This window comes from Triticum urartu, chromosome 3A (genome assembly GCF_056163025.1).
Source record: "Triticum urartu cultivar PI428250 chromosome 3A, HENAU_Tu73, whole genome shotgun sequence".
Lineage (NCBI taxonomy): Eukaryota > Viridiplantae > Streptophyta > Magnoliopsida > Poales > Poaceae > Triticum > Triticum urartu.
In genome coordinates, this window is record NC_141875.1 from 678,826,125 (window position 1) to 678,845,387 (window position 19,263).

The 19,263-nt window shown below is 43.8% G+C and overlaps 2 protein-coding genes across 2 annotated transcripts; both read right to left on the reverse strand.

Moving 5' to 3' along the window:
* Positions 1-9,287: 9,287 nt before the first annotated feature.
* On the reverse strand, positions 9,288-12,384 carry LOC125549182 (CASP-like protein 5B3). The gene is made up of 3 exons (XM_048712650.2): positions 12,066-12,384; positions 10,458-10,590; positions 9,288-9,888 (listed from the first exon to the last, which is right to left on the reverse strand). The coding sequence occupies exons 1-3, from the start codon at positions 12,194-12,196 to the stop codon at positions 9,685-9,687; spliced, it is 468 nt and encodes a 155-aa protein (XP_048568607.1). The 5' UTR covers positions 12,197-12,384; the 3' UTR covers positions 9,288-9,684.
* Positions 12,385-16,566: 4,182 nt separating this feature from the next.
* On the reverse strand, positions 16,567-19,115 carry LOC125545944 (CASP-like protein 5B3). The gene is made up of 3 exons (XM_048710000.2): positions 18,766-19,115; positions 17,592-17,724; positions 16,567-17,118 (listed from the first exon to the last, which is right to left on the reverse strand). Exons 1-3 carry the CDS (start codon positions 18,894-18,896, stop codon positions 16,915-16,917), a joined length of 468 nt encoding a protein of 155 aa, XP_048565957.1. The 5' UTR covers positions 18,897-19,115; the 3' UTR covers positions 16,567-16,914.
* Between the last annotated feature and the right edge of the window lie 148 nt (positions 19,116-19,263).

Consider the following 19,263-nt stretch of genomic DNA (forward strand, 5'->3'; position numbering starts at 1 on the left):
CACATCAGTGATATGATCATCGAGATGCCACAAAATATCAGGTATGAAATGGCCATTAGAATTGGGCCGAAATAGATTAAAATGGCACACAAAGTCAGGCCAGATTCTGTCCTTGAGACCATAAATGTAATGTCCAGCCTTATTGGAGGCCACAGAGAACCTATATCTTCTTCCAGAGAGATGTAAAACCTTGAGACCCGAAGGGTTCCCCCCAATGCAACATTGTAAAGCAATGGCCACGGAATATTCATTGAGGGGAAAACTTGCCGAGAAGAAATGAGCCACCAAGAAGAACTCTTTGTGCGAACCAGAGGGGGAGAAGTGCACCGAGGAGCCAAAACATTGACGCACCTGAGCCGCGACCGCAAGGCCGGAGGAGAAATCCCAATGTAGTAAGTCGTCCATGATGAACTAGGTGAGAGATCACCATCGTTGGTTTTGTCACAATTATCGTCATAGAAGTGTCATATGTATGACAGAAAAAAATTCGTTCGGCCCAAAATGTCACGGATGTGTCTCTTTTTTTGTAGTGGAACTTTCTTTGGCCATGTTATTTTGAGAAGACATAATTGCTTAGTTAGTATGCTTGAAGTATTATTATTTTTATGTCAATGTGAACTATTATCTTTGAATATTTCGGATCTGAATATTCATACCACAATTAAGAAGAATTACATTAAAATTATGCCAAGTAGCACTCCGCATCAAAAATTCTTTTTTTATCATTTACCTACTCGAGGACGAGCAGGACTTAAGCTTGGGGATGCTTGATACGTCTCCAACGTATCTATAATTTTTGATTGCTCCATGCTATATTATCTACTATTTTGGACATTATTGGGCTTTATTATCCACTTTTATATTATTTTTGGGACTAACCTATTAATCGGAGGCCCAACCCAGAATTGCTGTTTTTTTTGCCTATTTTATGGTTTTGAAGAAAAGGAATATCAGACGGAGTCCAAACGGAATGAAACCTTCAGGAACGTGATTTTCTCACCGAACATGATCCAGGAGAGTTGGACCCTACGTCAAGAAATAAAGGAGGAGGCCACGAGGTCGGGGGCGCGCCTCCCCCCCAGGCGTGCCCTCCACCCTCGTGGGCCCCCTGTTTCTCCACCGACGTACTCCTTCCTCCTATATATACCTACATACCCCCAAACGATCAGATACGGAGCCAAAACCCTAATTCCACTGCCGTAACTTTCTGTATCCATGAGATCCCATCTTGGGGCATGTTCCGGAGCTCCGCCGGAGGGGGCATCCATCACGGAGGGCTTCTACATCAACACCATAGCCCCTCCGATGAAGTGTGAGTAGTTTACCTCAGACCTTAGGGTCCATAGTTATTAGCTAGATGGCTTCTTCTCTCTTTTTGGATCTCAATACAATGTTCTCCCCCTCTCTTGTGGAGATCTATTCGATGTAATCTTCTTTTTACGGTGTGTTTCTTGAGACCGATGAATTATGGGTTTATGATCAAGATTATCTATGAACAATATTTGAATCTTCTCTGAATTCTTTTATGTATGATTGGTTATCTTTGCAAGTCTCTTCGAATTATTAGCTTGGTTTGGCCTACTAGATTGATCTTTCTTGCAATGGGAGAAGTGCTTAGCTTTGGGTTCAATCTTGCGGTGTCCTTTCCCAGTGACAGTAGGGGCAGCAAGGCACGTATTGTATTGTTGCCATCGAGGATAACAAGATGGATTTTTTATCATATTGCATGAATTTATCCCTCTACATCATGTCATCTTGCTTAAGGCGTTACTCTGTTTTCATGAACTTAATACTCTAGATGCATGCTGGATAGCGGTCGATGAGTGGAGTAATAGTAGTAGATGCAGGCAGGAGTCGGTCTACTTGTCTCGGATGTGATGCCTATATACATGATGATACCTAGATATTCTCATAACTATGCTCAATTCTGTCAATTGCTCAACAGTAATTCGTTCACCCACCGTAAAATACTTATGCTCTTGAGAGAAGCCACTAGTGAAACCTATGGCCCCCGGGTCTATCTTCAGCATATTAATCTTCCAATACTTAGTTATTTCCTTTGCTTTTTACTTTGCTTTTATTTTACTTTGCATCTTTATCATAAAAATACCAAAAATCTTATCTTATCATATCTATCAGATCTCACTCTCGTAAGTGACCGAAAAGGGATTGACAACCCCTTATCGCGTTGGTTGCGAGGAGTTATTTGTTTTGTGCAGGTACGAGGGACTCGCGCGTAGCCTCCTACTGGATTGATACCTTGGTTCTCAAAAACTGAGGGAAATACTTACGCTACTTTGCTGCATCATCCTTTCCTATTCAAGGAAATCCAACGCAGTGCTCAAGAGGTAGCAATCATATGCGATATGGACCAAGCTTGGGAACATGTTCTCGACCATGTCTCTCTCGCGCACCAACAACATACGGGTCGCCCTCACCAATGCCCAGAAGGGCTCCCATACGGTTGCTGCATATTTTGGTCATATGTGGGCCCTCTCCGACGAGCTCGCGGCAGCGATCAAGCCGATCGGCGAGGATGAACTGCTCTCCTTCATCATCGTCGGGTTGGACATGGAGTACTAGCCCATCATCTCGGCGCTCAATGCACGAACAGAACCGGTCTCCGTCGACATCCTCTTCTCCATGGTGGCAAATTTCGATCAGCGAGTCGAGATGTTCCATGGTAGAAACGCCGGATCCTTCAAATCATTGGCGAACTCAACATCTCGTGGTCGCCGGGAAACACCAGAAACTACCAAAACTAGCGGAGTGGTGGAGGTGGTGGTGGATCTCGTGGTGGTGGCGGCCAGTACGGAGGCGGCGGGGGGCGGTGTGGTGGTGGCGGTGGCTACCACAATAGTGGCAACAACCAGGGCGGTGGCGGTGGCTACCACCCAAACAATAGTGGTGGCGGCGGCTATCCTGGTGGCGGCGGCTACCACGGTGGTGGTGGTGGCGGCTATCCTGGTGGGGGTGGGGGTGGCGGCGGCTACTACCACCAGGGCACCCTTGCGGTGGAAACAACACCCCCCCCCCGGCAACAACAATCGGGGGCGCAATTTCCAAGGCTACGAGGGGTATGAATGGAAGTGTCAGATCTGTAAAAAGACAAACCACATAGCTAAATATTGTGATTGGCGCTATGCTGATGACAATTCTTAAAAGAAAAAAGTTGTTGCCGCTGATGATATGTCATATGGTGTAGATACAAATTGGTATATGGATACAGGTGCCACCAACCACATCATGAGCTGGACAAGCTGACGATGCGTGAGAAATACCGTGGCAATGACCAAATCTACACAGCTACAAATGGTCCAGGTATGGAAAGAAGTCACATTGGTAAATCAATCATTGAAACCCCACACACAAATCTTAAACTCAATGACATTCTGCATGTTCCTAATGCCGCTAAGAATCTCCTATCTGTCCATCACATTGCTCTTGATAATAATGTGTTTCTAGAGTTTCACCCTTTCTTCTTTTTGATCAAGGATCAGGTCACAAAGAGAGTTCTTCATAGGGGTGCCTGTGTGCAAGGGCTCTACTCGTTGCTCCCAAGTATTGCAAATTCAATAAACAAGTCTATGGTGCCATCAAGCTTTCTGCTGAGAGGTGGCATAGTCAATTATGTCATCCATCCTTTGGTACCGTTCATCAAATTCTTAGTAGGAATAAACTCCCAGTTGTTGGTGAGAGAAATTTAGAAACTATTTGTGATTCATGCCAAAGAGCAAAAAGTCATCAACTACCATATCTTGTCTCTACTAGTGTGTCTACAAAACCCTTGCAGCTTATTTTTTCGATGTTTGGGGCCCAGCACCCACTTCTGTTGGTAGACACTCTTATTATGTGAGATTTATTGATGATTTTAACAAATATACTTGGATATATCTTCTCAAAAAGCATTCAGATGTGTTTCAAGTTTTCCACGACTTTCAAGCCCTTGTTGAACGCAAGTTTGATTGCAAAATCATTGCCATGCAATCAAACTGGGGTGGTGAGTATGAAAAATTGAATTCCTTCTTTCAACAAGTAGGCATATCTCACCATGTGTCAAGCCCTCACGCACACCAACAAAATGGCTCTGTTGAACGTAAGCATAGGCATATTGTTGAAGTAGGATTAGCTCTTCTGGCTAACGCCTCTATGCCCTCAAATTTTGGGATGAAGCCTTTCTTACCGCCGTTCACCTTATTTATATGTGGCCGAGTCGAACTATTTCCAATGAAACTCCCACTGAACGCCTCTTGCATGTCACCCCAGATTACAACACTCTTAGAGTTTTTAGTTGTGCCTGTTGGCCCAACCATCGTCCCTACAACTCTCGCAAACTTAGCTTTCGCTCCAAATAGTGCGTCTTTCTTGGTTATAGTGCTCAACACAAAGGTGTCAAATGCCTAGATGTATCCACTGGTCGTGTGTGCATCTCTCGTGATGTCGTGTTTGACGAAACCCAGTTTCCCTTTGAAAAGCTCCATCCCAACGCTGGTGCCCTTCTCAAGAAGGAAATCCTTCTTCTTCCTTCTCATCTTCTTGGAAATGAGTGTGTGGGTGTTATTAATGATGATTCCATATTGACTAATTCCTCTATGGTTCCACATGAGCTCCCTGCTACAAGACTAAACCATGCAGAAAATGACGTGGAGAATGGTACAATTTTTCCTGAAAATATTGAGCAGCACACCTCTGGTCTAGACACAACAGATCTGGTCGGATCTCCCTCGGGACTGGCGCGGCAGCCTGCGCCCGAATCCGCCCCTGGATCGCTGTGGTAGTCTGGGCCCGTATCCACCTTGGGATCGGCGGCCTGCACCGACCCTGCCTCCCCCGCTCTACGTCAACCCGTGGCGGGCACGTGTATGTCGCGCCACCCACCACTAGGGCACAACCCGATCGACCGAGACCCACCCTCCGGGCGCTACGCACCGACGCCGCGCGTCTACACCAGGCGATTGCCCCGCTCTGTGCCAGGTGGGACCGGCGCTCCACCCGAGCCTTCTCCGTTGGATTCCCCTGGATCTTCTGTGGCACGTCCCTCTTCAATGACCTCTGCTTCTGCCACTGATGATCTGACCGTGGCAGCCGCCTCAGGATCGCCTCGATCAGCTGCAGATTCGGGCGGCTCATCTGTCCAGGAGGATTCTGCCCTCCCTGGATCTTCTGCGCAGCTGCAGCTACCTCGTACACGACTTCAAACAGGCACGATTCATCAGGTTAATTACAAAACTAAATATGGCTTGGTTGTATCTGATACATCTGCAGGAGAACCTCGTATTGTTCATGAGGCACTTGCTAATCCCAGATGGAAACATGCCATGGACGAGGTGTTTTGTGCCCTTCAGAAAAATCACACTTGGCACCGTGTTCCTTTCTCTCCGGGTACAAACCACATTGATTGCAAGTGGGTCTTTTGCATCAAACGGAGGTCAGACGGTACCATTGATTGTTATAAAGCACGCCTCGTTGCAAAAGGATTCAAGCAGAGGTATGGACTTGACTATGAGGATACTTTTAGTCCCGTTGTTAAAGCTGCTATTATGCCTGGTTCTCTCCATTGTTGTGTCTCGTGGCTGGTGTCTTCGTCAACTAGATGTACAAAACGCGTTTTTTCATGGTGTTCTAGAAGAGGAAGTATATATGAAACAACCTCCTGGGTTTGAAGATCCAAACAGGCCCTTCCATGTCTGCAGACTTGATAAGTCACTCTATGGACTGAAACAGGCTCCACGAGCATGGTACTCTCGCTCGAGCTCCAAACTGCAAAGTCTTGGTTTTGTTCCTTCCAAGTCTGACACTTCTCTGTTTATTTATCGCCGTTCCCACACAAATATTTTTGTGCTCATTTATGTCGATGATATTATTGTCACTAGTTCATCCAATGAGGTAGTCACAGCTCTCTTGAAAGATTTACAGTCAGATTTTGCTCTAAAAGATCTCAGTGACTTGCACTTCTTTCTTGGTATTGAGGTCAAGAGAAACCAGGAAGGTGGTCTTCATCTTTCTCAAGAAAAATATGCCACTGGTCTTTTGAGCAAGGCAGGGTTGCAGGGATGTAAACCATCACCAACACCACTCTCTAGTTCAGAAAAACTGTCTCTTGCAGAGGGTGTACCTTTGAGTCAAGAGGTTGGTACTAAATACAGAAGTCTGGTAGGAGCACTTCAGTACTTGACACTCGTGAGGCCTGATATTTCATTTGCTCTAAATAAAGTGTGTCAGTATCTTCATGCACCTACTTCTGGTCACTAGACTGCTGCTAAGCGCATACTGAGATATGTGAAGAACACACTAAGCATTGGGTTAACATTCACCAAGTCAACCTCTACACTTGTTGGTGCCTTTTCCGATTCTGAATGGGCAGGTTCCTTAGATGACAGAAGGTCTACAAGTGGCTTTGCAGTTTTCTTTGGACCCAACTTAATCTCTTGGTGTGCAAAGAAACAGGCCACATGATCAAGATCAAGTACTGAGGCAGAATACAAAGCACTAGCCAATGCTACTGCAGAAATTATATGGGTTAAGTCTTTGCTTAAAGAACTTGGAATATTTCACAGACAAACTCCATATCTTTGGTGTGACAACATTGGTGCCACTTATCTCTCTGCTAATCTTGTTTTTCATGCAAGAACGAAACATAGTGAGATTGATTATCATTTTGTTAGAGAGAGAGTTGCTAGCAAAGAATTGCAGATTCGGTTCATTCCATCAAAGGATCAGGTTGCTGATGGGTTTACAAAGGCATTACCAACAGGACCATTTGAAGAGTTTAAGTGTAATCTAAACTTGAGAAGTTCAGATTAAGGTAGGATGTTAAACGTAATGTTATGAGGTTGTTGGGCCGGACATCTTGTATATCATGTTGGAATAGTAGGTACATATTTGTGTTGTATATCCTTCTATCTCATGTTTAATATCTCCTGTAAGATCTCTTGTTGGTTAGCCTAGACTCTGCCAACTCTTGTATTCCAAGCAATCTATCAATATATACTCATGCGGCTCCCCTGTTGGGAGTAGGAACGCTTAACCACGTTTTACACTGGGATCACAATGAGTATTGCTCGGGCTGTGACCAGATTCTTGAATCTGCTAAGCACCTCATCCTTGATTGCCCTTTTGCGAAATAAGTTCGGTACAAGGCCAGCAACAACTTCCCAGCTGCTGCAGTGCTGCTCAGGCGGCCATGGGTGCAACCTCCATCTCGGATTGGTGGAGCAAAATACGTATGAAGATGAAAGAGAATGCAACAGACGAGTACACGGCGGCAGTATACATTGCTTGGAACACATTTGGATTGAGATAAACAACAAAGTCTTCAAAGCTTCAACGAACTCCAGTATTACGGTGTTGCTTCTTGCTACAGATGCGATAAGCCTCCTTAGGGAGGTAGGGGAGTAGTTTCCTTTTGGGTGTGAAGCTGACTACTCTTGGGCTTCAGCTTCTTTTCTTCCATTGGTGTTCTTATCCTTTTTTTCTCCGACTGCTCCCTCCAGCAACCTTGTACAGTATTCCCTCTAATATAATGAAAAGGCAGAGCTTCTGATTTCTGGTCAAAAATTTTTTGAGGGGCAAGAGGTTTCTAGGTATATGCTTGATTCAGATAATCGCAGGCATTTTTTGACAATGGAACACTTCCTTGACAGGTTTGTGTGGGTAGTGCCAAGGTCACACCAAAGAGGTCAACATCATACTTGAAGCACTGGCATCAAAAGACTTATGGCTTTGGCATGCTATTTTTGTCGGATTACTACAACGACATCAATGTCTTTCATCGATCTCTGTTTTTCAATAGACTTTGTGATGGGAATGTCCCGACGTGCAATTACACTGTCAAGAAGGATAACTATGCCATGGGGTACTACCATGTCGATGATATCTATCCTCAATAGCGGTGTTTGGGAAGACTATACCCGACCCCCAATGTACAAACGATGTCTCTTTGCACAAATGCAAGAAACTGCTGGGGAGGATGAGGAAAAGACATTTGGAGTGCTCGAAGCTCGTTGGACTATTGTTCGTGGAGCTGCAATGAGCTGGGATTCGATGACAGTACAGCAAGTGATGATCTGTCATGTAATACTACATAAGGCAGAATGTTCTTCGGTTGACTTTGATCTGAAGTTCACAAGTTGAGTGGGAAGGATCAGCCCATGATGCTAGAATTCTAACAAACAACATCTCTCGACCTGATGGAATCAATATCCCCAATGGAAAGTTCTACCAAGGAGATGTTGGTTATGCATATCGGCCTGGTGTTCTTCGACCCTTCAGGAAAATCGGGTATCATTTGAATGACTTATTTTCCACGAACTATCATAGGACTCCAGAAGAACTATTTAATCTCAGACACTCTAGCCTAGAGTTACGATTGAGAGGGCATTTGAAACTCTGAAGAATAGGTTTAAGATCTTCCTCTTCCTCTTCTTCTTTTTTTCAGCCATATGGCACTTAATTTCTATTGCCATTTCTAAGTAGGTAGGATAAACTGTCATTTGTTTCCTAGATAGGACTAAGACGATGTTGAAATCGTGTGTGGTAAGATCACCAGTAGTGAGAAATGGTGATCACACCTTATGCCATTCGCAACCAAACAACATGTAGTTCTTCTAGCAAGTGTGACTCAGGCAACCAAACACCATGATAAAAATTACTTCCCTGATACAGCTAGCCTACATGGAGGCTACCAAACGATGGGTAGATGATGGTTCTTTGTCTGGTTCCTCAGCCAGGAAAAAACGATGCCGAGAGGAAATCTGAAAACTAACAATGCCGAGAGGATGACAAGCCGGTGAATAGTTGTGCATTAGTATGGCAAGGTAGTGTGGTGAAGCAGCCCACCTTTCCCAGGTTCGGTGTGCATAATTGTCCACATTACTTTACTGGGACCTGGACCTGGCTGTCAAGTTCTTGGAAGATTTTTTTGAGCTCAAACTTCTGTTCAAGGCAATTGGGAGTGATTGCTGTGGATCACTCTACTACAGTACTATTCACATGCAGTTAGTGAGACTCCCAATGTTTGCTGGACCGAGTAGTACTTCACCAACAAGTCCTTTTTAGACGGAAAATATCCCGTGGAGCTTAGGCTCATGGACACCCCCTTATCTAGCCATCCATTTTTGCATCGTAATTCATGCAAGTACTTTTTTCTTTTTTGTTTCTTCAATATAGTTTAACATATGAACTTCAAACTTTTCAGCACAACAAAACATTCTTACTAGAATGTGGGAAAAAACTTTCAGATTTTTTCGCACATTATAAATACTAAAAATAAGATTATTTTTTTAATTAAAAAAAATCTCATTTTCTATATTTTTCTTTGACAAACAAATCTGAAAGTTTTATCCCGCATTGTTCTAAGAATGTTTTGTTGTCCTGGAAAGTTTCAAGTTCATTTGTTGTTTTGTTTTGAAGAAACAAAAAAGAGAAAGTTTTCAGGTAGTAAGTTCGTTGTGTAGCACAAATCTTAAAGCAACATTAGATGATGAGGATAGGAGGTGTCCAGGAGCCTGTGCTCTAAAAATCCGTGTTACTTTTTAGACTGGTGATGAACTGAACACATGAAAGAGCTAGCTGTTGGATTTTGGCAATATGCTTTCAGATAAATCTAGTACACCTTCTATTGGTTTAAGATTTTGCAGGGCCTGAAAACCTTTACGCTGCGAATTATGATGAGCACGTGAATCACTAGAAGAACGAAATCAGTAGCCAGAACCCCGAGAAAGAAGATGCAGCTTGCAGCAGCCATGTGATGAACGCCAGGACGACCGAAAGCGCGAACTGCCGGCAGGCCAGCCGCGAATATGCGTTGCATAAGTTCACATCCCACAGGAATAAAATTGTCGGGCTTGCGGAGGCACAGGATCCGGAGAACATGAAAATCGCCACGACCTGCAATGCATTCACAATTGATGTGTTCACTCAGATTGACCTTTGCTAGCTCAAGATTCCAAGAACTGCTCGAGTAAAAAAAAATCACTGGGTTTTTTTTTGCAGGGTAAGATATTTGGACTGTGCTTGTGAGATGTACCAACTTTGGCTGACAGAAATGACAGCCATTAGTTCTACTTCTAACAAGAAAAAAGAAGCTTCGATAAACTATACCGTTGGTTAACCAATAAGTCATGCAAAGCATATTGTTTGTTAAAATTTCTTGTTCAAATGGACAATTCGTTGGCAAAGTTCGATGGAGCACCTGTGCCAACAAAGGCTACCTTATTCTTTTAGAGGGAGGCAGAACAAGAAGTTGGCCAATAGAGAAGCATGAGTTGCACACATGCACTTATCCTGATTTTTTTTTTCTTAAGAACTAAAAAAAAAAGAACAGCCTGGTGCACGTAGAAGTCTCACAATGCAACAGCTGTACCGCTAAAAAATTGGGTTTAATTGCTTCAGTGCATGCCTTCAGTTAATTCAGACGTAGCTCATGGACAATAGAAGATACAGAGCGAACGACTTACCCAGTCAACTGTAACAATGAACAATAGATTATCCCGGGTGTGAAGATCCTTTTTATTCCTTAGAGAAAAGATATCCTTATAAGCAAGGCGCGAACTCCACATAAGCTGCAGGATCAACGCTAGAATCAAGTAACTGAAATAAAGGGAAACCAGAATACACTCATTAGATGATTGATTGATGTCAACAAAACACACTTGAGTTCCGGCCCAAGCAATTTTGAACACTGAAGAGTAGTCAAGAAATTAAATCCTTTATGCAGTTCATAGTCTGAATGACATGAACTTGATGTGAAAAATATAAATCCTTGGCGCACACCAGCGCACATACAACAGTCAAGACATGTGACATGTTGACACATAAAACCTAACTTCTAACAATTCTAATATAATATTATTATGGGAGAAAAAACTGCATGTAAATGAAAAGCATATAGCTTCGTTACACGTACCCTCACAAAAGCACATCCAGAAAGAAAACATGTCCAATGAAAATCATATAGCTTCGTTCCATTTTTTAACAAGTAAGGTGTTGTTCACAGAAAACATTAATAGAGGATAACATAACACTCCAGTTTTTGTTATGGAAAAGAACACCCAAGTTTAAGTAAACTCCAGAGATCATCGACAATTGAACATAAATATGTACGATGTCATGTTTGTAGTCCTCATGCAAATAAGCATGAAGTCTGTAATGGAACGAAATCCACTGCATAAACCATCTTAGAACTCCAATAAGGAAGTCATGTGAACGTGATGAAGCTCATTTCCTTTCCTCTGCTCCGGTGAGGCCATAAATCCTATATACATAAAAAGTTGATTCCCACTACCATATTTATCTCGACATGCACACATGCCAGATGCCACCTCACCAAAGACCCACCACTACATGCAAGAGAAACAGTTTTTCATTATTAGTTGATCTCATGCACACCTTCCACCTCACCACACATGCCACCTCATCAAAGGTCCACTCAAAATGCATGAAAAAAGTTTTCCGTTACATTATCCCACTTATATTCAAAAAAAAACCTAAGTACACAATAATCAAATACAACATATAATATTTATTTTTAGCTTTAGTTCATATATTATTAATTCAACTATGGAAGCTTCATACAATCAAGTCAGTGAAATACATTGCAATCGATTCCCGCAGCAATGCGTGGGGTATTCTCTAGTTTACTACGTACCAGTTACTAATTTTGAGAGCATTGAAGTTTTAAGCCTAGAAAATTTTGTGGCGAGCTTAGCTTGCAAGGCTGTGCAAAATGTGAATCCTTGTAAGCAAAACCAGTCACCTGCTTGCCTCCATCTTATTCCTACACAACCCAAGACCAAAGCCTTGAAAGACCCGAACTGAAACTTAGTTAATGCTCGATCGGCAGTGCCAAGACACTGGAAAGCTATGGAGCTCCAATTGATCGGCAGTGCCTTGTCCTCCAAACCCAGATCAAACACAACAGAGGCACTCACATAGGTTGCTACTACTTGAGTGATGCTCATGGATTTGCAAGAAAACACACGAATGGGGAGGACATTCTACAGTAGAAAAAAAGAAGTAGCATTTGCGGGAAATGAAATTAGTAGTAGGGTGAGGGGAGGGAGTACAAGAAGGCGCCGTAGTTGGAGTAGCCGAAGCCGGAGACCAACGAGAAGACGGAGGCGGCGGCGAAGACGCACTGCGACAGCCGCAGCGCCATGCCGCTCCATGTCCCCGGGCTCCCCACGACGCGCTTCATCCCCTGCTCTGCTTGCTACGGGCCGCGGAGAGGTGAGGCGGAGACACCGATGGAGTCCTTCCTGGCGTGGATCTGTGGCAGTTGCTGTGTGCGCTTAGCTCGTGTGGGATGGGGAAGGTGATGGGTATGAGCAGGAGGTGGCTATAGACAACACTTGTTATGTGCGCCGTGCGCTTGGCTTGGGGTAGGCCAGATGGGAAAGGTGATGGAAGAGCAGGGTACCTCTGCCTGCTGGTTTTCGAGATACAAATGGAACGCAAGTAATAACTCAACTGAGTAACCACATCGTACGTAGTAGTAGTACATTGGTTTGTCACATTTACTCCCGTCCCAACCTGTCCCTTGGTAGTCCTCTTACTAAAAAAAAAAACTGTCTGCATGCATTCGGGCCCACCAAAACCCTACTCCCTCGCCCGTGTTCCCACCCGGGCTCAACCGCCCGCATTCACGTCGTTATAGAGCGGTCTCTTCACAGTAACGCCAGCCCAGAGCGGACACGGCCTTTAATTGGCGCCGATATTGAAATGTCGCGCCGATCAAGAGAGAGCTGTCAGCGCCATGTCCCTGGCATCCGCTTCTGTTCAATTCCAGGGCAACGTTTGTTGTATGGGACAGGACAAATATCTACCACGCTTGTTCATTGTATGCCGCCATTAAGCAGGCTCGCCGACCAAGGAACCAACTCCGGCACCTTGCATTGACGCGCCCGGATGATTGGCCTCATCGGAATCCAGTATTTAGAGGTGGCCACTCCACACCACAACACATCTGCTACACATCCTCCTTCTTTGCTCCATATTCGCCATGATCACAAGAGGGAACAGTCTGTGAGATACTCTGTCGTCGGAGATGAAGCACGAGGTGGCCGTCCTTGCAGCCACCGTGCCAGGCAGATCGAGCAGGGCATGCCGACCAGCTCGCCTAAGGTCTCCAACGATGACCCTATGGGCTCTGACGATGACACGGCGCTGGAGACTGCGCCGCTGCATGCCGGCCTGACCATGGAGCAGATGCGGGTGCACTACAACGCCGTCATAAGAGAAGCAGAGGTAGAACCTGCTCCTCCCCGAGTAGCACCAGCTGGCAGAGTGCCAAATCTACGGCGAGTGCGCAAGCAAGGCGACCATGGCCGTCATGGCCACGACGAACCCGGACATTGTTGCGGAGCAGCAGACGCTCTACGAGGCCACACGTGCACCGCTTGCAACACAGAGTCGGCGCAGCCGGATGCGGCCGCCAGCTACGTGTCCTACGTGCCGCCGTCCAACTTTTGGGGTCGCACGTGGCAGGTGGGCAGTGATGGACCGTCCACGTTTATCATCGACCTCAGGTCCACAGGCTCCGACGACGTACAGTTATAGACTCCTCTGAGGATGAGCAGGGCATGGGAGGCGGCATGCATTGTGTCCCAAGTGGGCTGGTCTATCTCACATGTTCTACTCTTCCTCGTCGGAATCCACACCTCCACTACATGTGTCTTGAACCCTGCCGCCGCTCATTGAAACGACAGATGGAGGATGTGGTCGCTGATGCGGAATACAAAGGAAGTAGACGACGGGCGCCACCGTAGGATAGGTTTAGGGTCGGGTTTCTTTTTTTGTCCTAAATGTTCGACATGTAATGAAAATACACTGTGTTTGCATGTATCTCGTCCCATTTATATGAAAATCCGCCTTGTTTGCATGAACTTCGTCCAGTTAGTTGGAACGTTGTTTGAAATGTATGCGCGCAGCATTGGATGGCAGCCTTTGACATCGGTGTTCGCGGATTGGTCCCCCTATTCGCTAATCCGAAGCAAATTTATAGGTCAACATTGTAGATGCCCTAACGTGGATCATCAAATTTACAAGTTTTTTTATCGATTTTTGATCACTTCTGCTTCCGTGCAACCCTAAACACATCAACACAGGAGATCTCTTCGTATTACTTCTATATCTATACCAATATAAAAAGACCCAAATTGGCAGATCCAAACCATCTCAACCGTCAAATCATGTTATCTAGTGGTTCAAGTCGCTCCAATGTTAAGCACCAAACACGTTTAACGCTCTAATTACCCACCACTGCCATTGGTTATAAACACATTTTGACTAAACGCTATCCCTTGAAATCTGCCATGTAATTAATATCCTACCATTCCCGTAAAAAAATAATCAATGTCTTATCAAATACCAACGTGCAACAGATATATCTTACCTAATATAACGTGTAATTAATATCTTACCTAATATAAACGTGCATTACACATACGTTATTACTAATCATAATAAATGATAGAATGGTTTTTTTTTAAGTTTGTCGTACGCGCCGATACACACTTATGTACGAACCCCCCACTCACACACCCTCCACACCACTGGCGGAGGAGTCCAGTGGGCAAGGTGTGGCAGCCGTCACACCTTGATTTGGCACCAACTTTTTTTATATATAAGCATATACTTTTCTTGATGGAAATGCAAACATATACTGATTGTTAATTTTAGACCACACTAGATTGATTCATCTAAACAAAGCTAGATGAAGCACATAAGTTAGATCGAAAGCACACAAACTGGCAGCTTGATTGTAGTGTTACCCAGCACATGCCCATCTCACTACATAGACGTATGCGAACCAGCTCGCTTCCACTGCACATGCCCATCTCACTATGTAGATGTATGCAAAATAACTATCTTTTGCATCTCTGAAGCCAAAAATACCTCCCAACAGATGGTGTAGATGCAAAAAAAATAAAATTTATTACATTTCCGCCTCCCAGTGATGCAAACTACAACACTTCGCGGTGCAAATTTGCATCTACAACATCTTTAGGAGATGTAAAACAGACGGCAGCACGTCAACTGCCCAACCGTCTTCGTTGCACTTCCGCTAGCCCGCCCGCCGGTGATTTTTGCCCTGAAATGTGTCGCTGTCGCCCGTCGGCCCATCCCCAACCCTGCCGCCAGCAGCAGAGTCGTCGCCGTGGCCGACCCGCCGATTTGAGTCTGCTACGCTGATGACTGCCCGCCTCCGCCGCCGGCGATTTGTGCCCAAAAACGCCGCCGCTATTGCTTGTCCATCCATCCCTAACTCCGTCGCGACCCCATGGCCTATCCCCGCCACTGCATGCGTCTTCTAGACGTCATTAAAAGATTCTGTGCAGTGCAGTGTGAATTGGCTATTATGTTTTTGCATCAATTTTTTTTTGAGGGGGCATCAATTTTGTCTAGTTGACAGTTTGCCACACCTTAATTTTTTTTCATCCTTCGCCTCTGCTCCACATTGTTGTACGCTTAGTACGACTGCGGTAACCAACTAGACTACTTTCTTGTTGTGCTATTGCTTCTTCAAGTAGTATACCACTAACCAACGAGAGCTTGTATGGTTTCTTTTTGGGGGGTTTTGGTTTCTCCGGTTTCTTCTATCTTTTTCACTTTTTCTCTCTTTTTTATTTTTATTTTTACTTTATTTTTAAAATTCATGAACTATTTTTAAATGGTGAACTTTTTTTAAATCTGTGAACTTTTCAAATTCGTAAACATTTTTTAAAACTAACGATATTTGTTTTAAATACATGAATTTTCTTTTCAAATCCATGAACACTTTTCAACTTTTATGAATTATTTTTCAAAGCACACAATTTTTTTTCAGACTCATTAATCTTTTAAAAAAAAATCAATGAACTTTTTTCAAATCCGTGAACGCTTGGGCCGGCCAAACAGGCGTACGACAAGAGCGTCGCCGTTGCCTAGTTGGGCCAACGCCTAAGCTTTTTCTTCTTCTTCTTCTTTATTTTTATTTTACTTTTTTGTTAATTCCAACTCTCCTTTTTGAACTTTTTTTTCTGAAACCTGCTCAAAAATATGAAATATTTTTTGGAATACCAAAATACTTTTATTGTTTTAAAATATTTCTTACAATTCAAAAAATAGAATTTATAAAAATGCTCTTCTTTTCAAATTTTTATTCACAAATTTAAGAAATATTTGTGTTTCAAAAAAGTTGATAAATTTCTTTAAAAAAGTACGTGTTTTGTAATTTGTGTTCAACATCAATTGTTGGGACCTTGTTAACGTTTGCTGGACCAAGTAGTAATTTATATTGTCACCAACATGTCCTTTTTAGACTGGCGATGAACTGCATGCATGAAAGAGCTGTTGGATTTTTGCAATATGCTTTCAAATAAATCTATTACGCCTTTATCAGTTTAAGATTGTACAGGCCTTGAATACCTTTATGCTTGGAATTATATTAATCGACGAAGTTGCTATGCTGTTTTTAATGGATGCTGTTGCAAACTACGATCTAAACCTTTCTGTCAATGAATATATATTGTTTCCTTCTGAATTTATGAACCAGGTTGAAACTATAGGGCAGGGCAAAGACTAAACTGAACTTTCTTCCAAAAATGTGTTCAACACATTCTTTTTTGTTTGAAGAGATATAAAATTCCATTGCACAATAACCAGAGCATTTTTCGGGTACCTTCGATGGCGACTTATCTCCATATATGCTACTCTTAATATTAATGAATCCCACATCATCAAGTAGTAACTATTCCACCACAAGGCGCTCATAACCAACTCCCAGAAGAAAGATGAGCTACTATCAAACAGACAATCCATCGATCCAACAAGGGATGAAATCTAGCAAGTGTCCCGAGCACATTTCAACCAACTCTCCTGACTCCTGACTGACAATTAGCATGATGTGACGGCGATTATGAGCACGTGAGATCACTAGAAGAGCGAAACCAGTAGCCAGAACCCGGAGAAAGAAGATGCAGCTTGCAGCAACCACGTGATGAACGCCAGGACGACCGAAAGCGCAAACTGCCGGCAGGCCAGCCGCGGGTATGCCTCGCAGAAGTGCACATCCCACATGAAGAAAATTGTCAGGCTCGCGGAGGAACAGGCTCCTGAGAACATGAAAATCGCCACGACCTGCAATGTATTCACAATTGATGTTTTCACTCAGATAGACCGTTGCTAGTTCAAGATTCCAAGAACTGCTATAGTAAAAAAATTGATTTCACAGGGTATCTGGACTGTGCTTGTGAGATGCAATGACAGCCATTAGTTCTTAATGACAGGAAAAAAAGAACCTTTGATAAACTATACCGTTGGTTGACCATAAAGTCATGCAAAGCATATTGGCTGTTAAAATTTATTGCTCAAATGGATAATTCATCGGCAAAGTTTGATGGAGCGCTTGTGCAAACAAATATCTTTAAGGCTTAGAGGGAGGCAGAACAAGAAATTTGGCCAATAGAAAAGCATGAGTTGCACTTATCCGGATGTTTCCTTTTTCGTAAGAACCAATGAGAAAAAATCTGGGTTCAATTGCCTCAGTGCATTACTTCAGTTAATTCATACTTAGCTCATGGACAATAGAAGAGACAAAGTGAACGGCTTACCCAATCAACCATAACAATGATGAATAGATTATCTTGGGTGTGAAGATCCTTTTTATTCCTTAGAGCAAAGATATCCTTACAAGCAAGGCCCAAACTCCACATAATCTGCAGGATCAACGCTAGATTCATGTAGCTGAAATGAAGGGACACCAGAATTACACTCGTTAGATGATGTCGACAAAACACAATTGTGTTCCTGCCCAAGCAGTTCTGAAGAATAGTCAAGAATTGAAGACTTTATGCGGTTCATAGTCTCAATGACATGAACTTGATGTGAAAAATATAAATAGTTGGCACACACCATCACAGAGTCAAGGCATGTATATTGACCTATAAAACCTAACCTTTAACAATTCTAAAAAATATTAAACTGTGGGTTAAATGAAAAACGTATGGCTTCGTTACACATACACAAAAAAAATATGTCCAATATTCTGATTCCATTTTTGAACAAGTATGGTGTTGTTCACTCCGTCCTGCAGGGAATTGAGCTTGGAACCTAATCCCGGCCCCAAAACATCCCAGGTCCGAGTTCTCCCTGACTACATCACACCAAGTGAAGGTTCACACAGAAACATTCTAGGGACAGATTAATTACCAGCCTTTTTTGTATGAAATGGTTCCAATTTCCAAGCACATCATAAGGTTTTTGTTGCTTTCCTTTGCAGATCAGAAAAGAACACGACGATGACTGTAAGGGGCTGCTAAGATTTAAGGTTGTCCCCGTAGTTGAGGTATCAAAAATGCTTTAATCTGTCAACTGGTTCAAGCATTTTGTACATTGCAGGCGGATATGAGTTATCTTCCTAATTGATTTGCTTTTTCAATGCCAAGGATATTTAGCAGAGCATTCAGAATCGTTTGCAGATAAAAGTGTAATGACCAGGTTTTCACTCCAGAAAAAGGCATCACGCTGCTTGGAAGGCGTTAAATCTGCCTCATCTGAGTTCTCTTAAACAAGGGTTGATAATGTTTTCTCGGGAAATTGTAGGATTCTAAGTCTTAATAAGCCTAGAAACTTAGGGCTTCACACCGGCCTGTGTCCTCCAAAAAACAGATCGAACGCAACAGACACTCACATGAGTGATTGCTCATGAATTTGCAAGAAAACACACAAAGGGGGGTACATGGGCAAGGAAGAGAAACAGGATTTGCGGGGGAATGAAATTAGTACAAGAAGGCGCTGTAGTTGGAGTAGCCGAAGCCGGAGACCATGGAGAAGGTGGAGGCGACGGCGAAGACGCACTGCGACAGCCGCAGCGCCATGCCGCTCCATGTCCCCGGGCTCCCCGCTACGCGCTTCATCCCCTGCTCTGCTCTGATCTGCTTGCTGCGGAGAGGTGAGGCGGAGAAGCCGATGGAGTCCTCTCCTGGCTGTCCGGCCGGGATCTGTGGCAATTGCTGTGTGTGCGCTTAGCTCGTGTGGGAGGGGTGGGAAAGGTGATGGCTATGATGAGCAGGATAGCGCTTGGCCTGTGTGAGTCAGATGAGACGAGATGGGAAAGGTGGTGCTTGCCTGCTTGGCTTTGTGTGAGACGAGATGGGGGTGGGGCGTACGGAGTACCTCTGCCCGCCTCGTGGTTTTTGACATACAGAGCGAAATGCAGATGGAACGCTGAGCATCTCTAACAGATTCCATAAAAACCCATAAAAACGGTCAAATCTTCAGAGA